Source organism: Centrocercus urophasianus, unplaced genomic scaffold, assembly GCF_019232065.1.
Source record: "Centrocercus urophasianus isolate 14NV4802_14NV808 unplaced genomic scaffold, USGS_Curo_1.0 seq_14, whole genome shotgun sequence".
Classification (NCBI taxonomy): Eukaryota; Metazoa; Chordata; class Aves; order Galliformes; family Phasianidae; genus Centrocercus; species Centrocercus urophasianus.
In genome coordinates, this window is record NW_024884586.1 from 21,979,513 (window position 1) to 21,987,396 (window position 7,884).

At 42.7% G+C, this 7,884-nt stretch overlaps 1 protein-coding gene across 5 annotated transcripts in view; it reads right to left on the bottom strand.

Moving 5' to 3' along the window:
• The window catches only part of RAD51B (RAD51 paralog B), a 345,434-nt gene extending 341,419 nt beyond the window's left edge, over positions 1-4,015 (bottom strand). For 2 of the 5 annotated variants that reach the window (XM_042814071.1, XM_042814073.1), the window contains exons 1-3: positions 3,863-4,015; positions 2,475-2,569; positions 1,537-1,650 (exon numbers count right to left, since the gene is read on the bottom strand). In XM_042814071.1, the coding sequence (XP_042670005.1) occupies positions 1,537-1,650; positions 2,475-2,558 (198 nt within the window). In that variant the 5' untranslated portion in view covers positions 2,559-2,569; positions 3,863-4,015. Of the gene's footprint in view, positions 1-1,536; positions 1,651-2,474; positions 2,570-3,743; positions 3,763-3,858 lie in introns of those variants that run through there. The other 3 variants (XM_042814068.1, XM_042814069.1, XM_042814070.1) reach the window with 3 other exon arrangements.
• Positions 4,016-7,884: the final 3,869 nt, after the last annotated feature.

Below are 7,884 nucleotides of genomic sequence, written 5' to 3' on the forward strand. Positions count from 1 at the left end.
AAAAAAAAAAAAAAAAAAAAAAAGCAACAATAAAAAAAGCACAGGTTATAAGATGCTTTTTTTGATGGTGTTACAGCTGGAAAAATTATCATGACGAAAATGGGAAAAGGAACAAACAGAGAAGGAATGCTCACCTGTATCCAAAGATATAGGTTCACAGGAAAGACTCCACAGAGGAGAGATCTCCAGAAAGAGATCCTTACCCAAGTGGCACTCAGCCCCTAAACGGAGTCTAAGAGAGGTGCAACCAGGTTCCACCCCTTCTAGTCACAGCTGAATTGCCTTCACCTGTGCTCCCAGGGCTACAGGTCCTATCCTCAGGTGCTCAATCAGTGGTTCAGGCTGTGAAATTCTCACATTTGCTTTCATCAGCCTAGATTGATTCAGTACTTGCAAGTAAGCTAACCATTCCAATTTTCAGTTACAGTGTCCTCTCCTCCCTACCCCATCCCATTAGCCTTCTTTAGACTTATATCTTATTTACAATTCACAGAGTAAGTTTGTTTCTTGTGCCTCATTCACCACAACATTAAACATTAAGTTTTGTAACAATGTTTCAAAAGTACTCCTATTCTGTGAGGCTTGCTTTGGGCCCCTAAAATTCCAAGAGGGTTCTCTATCCGCAAGAGAAATACTAGCATCAATTTTAACCCAATGATGTCATCAGCCAGCTAGAAATACAGTGCACTGTGGTGCATCTCCACAGGAATCATCAACAAACCACCATGCCACTGAATCATAGATGTTTTAGTCCGCACTTGTTGAGTAATGAGTGAGCAATTCTTCTACAACGTTCATCCGAAGAATTCTCAGCTAGTTCTACCAGCAGAGTAGAACAGCTTGAATTTTATACAGTTCTCTCCTTCCTCATACTACAGTTTTTTTCCTTATTCTATGAGTGAGCACATTAGATAATTCTCCAAAATCTTCCATACATGCTGTTATTCTGTTAAAGACAAATACAATAATATAGCTTTCAAGACACAGAACATGCCAAAACAAATAATACATTTTACCTCATTAAGAGTTTATGTTCTGAAGCACTCAAGAGTGAATATAGACACTGATGAAGGAGGATTTGCAAAGCTATATATATACATATATGTGTATTTTTTTTTCTTTTCTACATTAACCACGGAAACAATCTTCCAGTCTCATTTTCCTGAATAACACAGACTCTAAGACTTCATTCAGTGATTCTTATTCCATGCTTCCATTAGTAAATGCTTCCTTTAAATGAAGCAATTTTTATACACTGGAATGTAAGAGAGAATGGTAAACTACCCTATGGGACTCAGGGCCAATTCTGTAAGACTAAACAATCTCCTTAAGCTGAAATGTCTAATAGAAGCTGCCATCTCAAACTGAAGTCACTCATGGATCTAAATTTAGACATAAAACTATTATCTCATTATACAATCAAACTGAGACACCACAAAGCTAGATTACCCCACTCTCTGATAAATACACAAGCAAAACTGTTTAGCTTTTTCTCAAACAAAAAGTTAAAAATATAACCAACACAAGCATACTTACTGTCTGCATTTTGGGAGCACAAGCGAGGCTGACCTTCCGAAGAAGCTTCTGCACATTTCTGTAGCTCTGTCCTGTCACTTTCATTAGCTCCAAGAGTGAAAGACATAAGAAGTCCTGAAAGAAGATAAAACAGTTCAGAGAGCTTAACCGGGAGATCAAGACTAAGGACTAAACTAATACAATTTATACATTACTAGGATACGTTCCAAAGGCCAGATTTACCAACTGTGCCACGTTATGTAGTGTTTTCTCATACCTCTTTTACCCATCTCTTATGCCAATAAGACAGTCATAGAACGGTTTGGGTTGGAAGGGACCTCAAAGATCATCAGGTTATCACAGAAGAAATTGTATTTATATTTTAAAAGACACAGCATAAACTAAAAATGTAAGTACCGTGATGAAGTTCTACTGAGTTATCATCTTTTTCCCCCCCCACAGAGGTGTCTACCCAAAAAACATTCAAATTGCATTGCATTTTTTAGGTTGCAATTCTAGGAATAGATCTTGCATCTACTATACATGCTGTTGAAATGCACAGAGTCTCTCCTCTCTTTAAAGAAACATACACAACAACTTCTGAGTTTATTGATGAATCAACCCATAACTGATAGAATAGCTTCATAACACATTCATAGATGCTAGATTATGTAATGTACATGTGTTTTTGCAGAGGGATCATGCAGGCTGACTTCATACGGGAAGTAGCTACACACCTCTCTTAAAATAATCTTTTTTTTTTTTTTTTTTTCCAGAAGGAAAGATACTAAGTATATCCAACATTTAAATGCCTTAGCTATCCGTCATCTTAAAGCAACATTTTTACAAGGTAAGCAGACTGAGCCAGAAATTTTATTAGATGGTATAGCTTCATGTAAATTAAACATAGAAATTCAATAAAATAAAAGTAATCCAAAGCCATAGAGTAACCCTTTCACCTGGCAGGTAGTGATCTGATAGCGGCTTAGTCTTTCACACAGCTCCTGAGACAAATTTGCTCTTCTCAGCTTCTTAGCAGCCATACTCACTTGGTCTACAAGGCAAATAAAACAGTTTTTGAAGGCTGCTTGGAACACGCCTGTGCAAACAATTACACCCTTTCCTTACTAAAGAGTAGGAAAGAAGATATACGTGTATAGAAAGCCTAAGTCACAAGAAAATAATCTTACCACACAGAAAACAGTTCTGTTTAATTACATCTCCTAATATTTGATCATTAGGAGATCACAGCAATAAGAACAAAGAAACCACAGTGCTTGCTTGTATGACATGGGCTTCTGAGCAAGAAGCAAGCCCAAAACCACTCAGCAGTGAGTTGAAAAGGAACTCCTTGTGCTAAATGGCACCGGAAGGAAAGAAGATTCTCCCAAGGTGCTAAAATTGAACAATAATGACAGGATTTACTTAGACCTAGAACTGCTAAAATACAACACACTTGTGGTGACCAGGTATGCAACAGAGATGTCAAAGGATGGGAAGGATGCAGGATGGAGGCAAAAGAATAACCAGAGGTTTGGAAACATGCTTTAGCATGCAAGATTCAAGACAGACAAACTGTTCAGAGCCATTTCATAACCTTCTAGGTAAGTTTATAGAAAATTCTGCTTAAAAGGGGGCTCTTCTACTTAACCAATGGCATAAAAGAAATTAGAGGTCAAAGCTAAGTTTGTGAACACTGGAACTACAATGCAAATATTACTGAATTAAAAACAGCGAAGAAAAAAAAAAACAACAAAACAACCCACATCACTGGAATGAGGTATTGTGATGTAGACAAGCCACTTCAGGTTTATTTATTGTTTTGAGACTTCTTTTTAAAGAGTAGCTTAGTTTGGATGAGCCTTAGGACTAACTTATGCGATTGTGTTTGCTCTGTGAAGCCTCCCTGACCCCCAGCCGTGTGCATTTTCTGTGGGGAGAGTTGTACCATCCTGCTAGCAGAGCCACACGTGGTTGCACTCAACCCCGCCAGCAGGCTTTCAAGTACATCCTACACGTATTTATTAGGCGATATTCCTACTACTCGTTCACACAGAAGTTCACGCGAAACCAAAAGCTTTCTAAGCAGCCTACACCGCCTACATCCTTGCAGACGCGCAGACCTTCGCTCGTTCGCGAGATGGAGACAAGGCGCCCGCCCTCCACAGCCCCCTTCGGAGCAGAGGCGGAAGGCCGGGTGCCGGGGGAGCCCCGCTAACAGCCCTTACAGGGACGGCCGCACCCAGCCGTGCATCGCAGCCCCCGCTTGAGGGCAACAGGCGGCCACGCAGATGGCGCCCGGGCCGGGAGAAACACCCACAATGCATACGGAGCGGTACGGACTTACACCGAACGACACGGGTGCCGCAGGAGAGCCTGAAACTACCGCCTCATCTGGAGCCCGAACGCGGCTTTACGCCCTCCGACATCCGAGCTCCAGCGGCAACCAGAGGCTCGGCCCTGCCGGGAGCGAGCCGCGCCGGCACGCAACCACACCACAACCGTGGGGCGTCCGACAGCGCCGGGCCCCGGCTCGCAACTTTTCAAAGTCCCTCCGCGGCCGCCGCGCTGAGGCGGAGCCGCCCGGCGAGGCCCGCGCGCGCCATTGGTTGCGCTCCCGGCGATGGCGCGCAGCCCTGACGGCCGGCGGCGCGCGGGGCATGTCGGGACTGGTAGTGCTGGGGTAGAGGCCCGTGGGCTGTGCGCCCGGTAGCGGTAGTAGCAGAGATTCCCTAGAATCGGTGTTTCGTTCGTACCCTGGACGGATCCTCTGGATTCACCGCCCAGGGAAGTGCAGAGCCCACAAAGCAACGCGGGGTACGGGGAGCAGCGGGCTGAGCGCGGAGAAGCGAAATGGAGAAAGAGCTCCTCCTGCTGGACACTCTCTGTAAAAATTGGCTTCCAAACGGGAAGTCGCAATTCAGCATAAAAAAAGCGTGCTAGAAGAAAGGCTGGCTGTGGCTGCGTGTTCGTTTCTGTGGAAAGAGGGGCCGTGACTGCAGCATAACTCTGCTACGGTCTTTATTTACAGCTTGTTACTAATGCCATCGGGACCCTCAAACTCTATATCAGAGATGGAAGAAAAAGTAACACTGCCTTGGTGATGTTCTCCCTCAGTTGGAGCAGGTCTTTCCATTTACCACAAGGGCTACAGATTCCTTCCTATCTTCCACAAAAACAGATATCTGTATTAAACCAGAACACATCTCGCCATATAGCTCCTCTGGAGGATCTGTAAGCAAAACCCAGGCACCCTGTTTTCTCTCTTGTGAGTTCTTTGTGTCATGTTTCTCAGTGGAGTCATGGCTGTTCCACTCTTGACTGCTCTGCTACACCTCCAGATTTACTGGGAAATAATCATGCGTTGTCTTCTCCATCGGACTTGAGAAATTCAGTCTTACACATCCTGAGGATACTCAGACAAGTATGCACCTACATGTATCAAAGCTCCCAAGCAGCAACAGAGCAGTGACCATCACGCTCGTGTTTGACAGGGGCATCGCTGGTCACTGGGGAATTGGGGCACTCGACTAACAGCTCTGCCTCTGCTCTGTGACCTTGGTCAAGTTCTGTAATGATAGGGTATCTGTTTTCTTTTTCATTTTTGGTTTTACCTATTTAGACTGCAAACACAGTGAGCACTGCTGGCCCAACAGAATTATGTGCTGGTTGTGGCACAGCTCCAGTCTAAGCCTTTAGCAGCCCCTGGAACTCATAATAAGAAGGGATTAAAAAAGCTAAGAGAAGATGATTACTTTGTAAGACTGAGCCTCACCACATTGATTTAAGATGGTCCACTAAATTGGCAGCGGTGGACTAAGAATGTTACAGAAAGGGAAAGTGTAACAGCAGCAACTATTAAATTCATAGAACCAGAGTGGTCTATCAACAAACACAGCAATAACAATAAAATTACAATTAAATAAAGGGGGCAAGAACCTGATTTGAAGGACACAGAATGAAAAGAAATGCTTATCAATCCTTATCCAAATAAATTCTCAGGAGTTAAGCAATTCTGCTATGCTCCAGAATCCAAAAGATAATGGCAAAATATTTCCTTCCTCAAAAAGAATAAAAAAAAAAAAAAAAAAAAGTCATCTTTATGCTAACCTAAGACAGACTTTTATAAGTAACTTCAGACAATAGTTTTGTGTGCTGGAAAGTTTCACATTACTCACTTAACTTCTAAAACAGCATCAGCCTGCTGATATTGACTATATTCTTCAGATTAATTACAGTTTTCCAACTATCAGTTGCTCCTTTAAAACTGCAGTGGCAGTGCTCTACTACCTGTGTGAAAGGAAAACAGCTCCCTACCAAAGTACAGTGCATGAGAATACAGTGAGAGCTCTGACTCACAGCAATAATTCAGACATTCAGAGCAATTCCCTACCTTACGTTTGCTGAATAGTGCCTAATTAATCTAATGTATTCTTATTTCTTGGTGATATCTACTTAATGCCTAGCACATTCTTAAAAGCAACTAATGTGCTCTTGAGACTGGAAAGCAGTTATGAGACCATCTCACTCTTTCCCGATATTAATGTCCCAAGAGGTTTCTCAATAATGACATAGAGAGGAACCGCCAATGAAATATTCTGTCCATTACTGTCTCCCTGAAGGAGATGGAGATTTACTTCCAACTCTTTGGTGTTCTCCTCATCTCAAAAGAGAGAACTGAAGTGATATCACAAGGAGGCACACCCTGATTAAAAACACTTCGTTTTCCACACACACTTTGGCAAAGTTTTATCAAAGCCACCTCACCTCACTTGAGACTTTCCCAGCTGCATATGCTGCAGAGATGGAGCAGAGGGAAAGGAAAACATCCTTCTATTGTTTCTACAAACTGCTCAGCACAACCTTGCTGTTATCAGTGGCTATAATAAGCAGACTAAGAACAATAGAGCTGTGAAACATCAGCCCATCTTCTCATTCTGACCATTCTGACCATTCTGACCATTCCTCCCTCCCCCATTGCTCTGAGCAGTCTGTAGTCCAGTTAAATGCCTCTCACCAGGCAATTAACCTTTTTCCTCCTGCCTCAGGAAGGATTAAAACCAGTTATAATGAATCCTCCTCAGGTATTAGTGAGGACTTGTCCAACCATACGCATTTACACACAGGAAAAAGAAGCTTATCTCTCAAGACAATCAGAAGACATTTCTCCAATTTCTACCTCTTCATAGATGCTGCTGTGAGGAAGTATTCAGAATTATCCATCATCCTAAAACAGTTTCAGAAATATTCAGCAGCAATGTAGAGTTTTTGAAAGAGCTTCTGTACCTCCCACCCTTTTGCTGAACAGCAGAACGGCCACCTTCACTGCCACTGCAGGCAGAAGGACAGAACCACCTGCGCATTATAGCTCTGAAAAATTCACACGTGATTGCTTTCTGCCCAAATTATAGCAAGCAAAATGAGAGACCTCAGGGATTATTCCACTTTTAGATTGTACTCATCTAAGCAGATTGCTCTCCAAGATCAGCTTCCTACTTCATTTAGCATTTTCTGGTTTAAGGGACAGCAGGATTCATTCAAGTCTTTGGGCTTTTCACATTTCCCTTTTAAATTGGATGAGAAATCTACGAACTAACAAAGCAGCAGAATAATAATCCAGGTGAAGTTGTTGCTATCTTTATAGCTAAACCCAATTTATCCTACATAAGACAATCCTCCCTTTTATCTCTGCCTTATCATCACCCCTTTTACTGTCTTGTCTTGAAGTTCCATGTACTGAAGAACTAGGCTTGCTGCAATTGCAATGTCTGCAGTTACCAACCTTGCTGTTCATACCACAACATTTCCTGCATCCTTCCCTGAATTGCTAAGAAATGACAAATATTGCAGCAGTAGAGCTTTAGGAGCATTGCACAGAGAAAACCAAGGTAATCCTTTGGTGTCCACTGTAGCTTTTTTCTGCTAAGCCACAGAAAAGTGCAACATTTCCTATTACTCAGAAACTTGAACATAGGGTTTATGTCCTATGAAGCAGACTTGTTTCACAGTGACCAGATACAGAAGGATATTCAGTAGTGTTTAGTGGTTCAGTGGTTCTCCTTTGATCGGTTCACTTCTCTGTAGATGTGTGCATCCAGCAAGTCACCCTGTGATCCTTCACAGCATCCAGTCTTCATTGAGTAGCAGCAATTAGACTGAGATGATCCAACCATTTCATAGGGATGAGCAGAGAAATGGCACCATGTACCCCTTGTACACAGAGAATCAGACAACACTGCAATTAGTACCTGCAGAGCTTTCGTGGCTCCGTTAGGACATATGTTCCTTTCAGGTTGACCCTCACTCCTTCCACAGAGATCTGCAGTGGCAATAACAAACAGCAGCAGGTGGGCACTGCAGAGGAAGGAG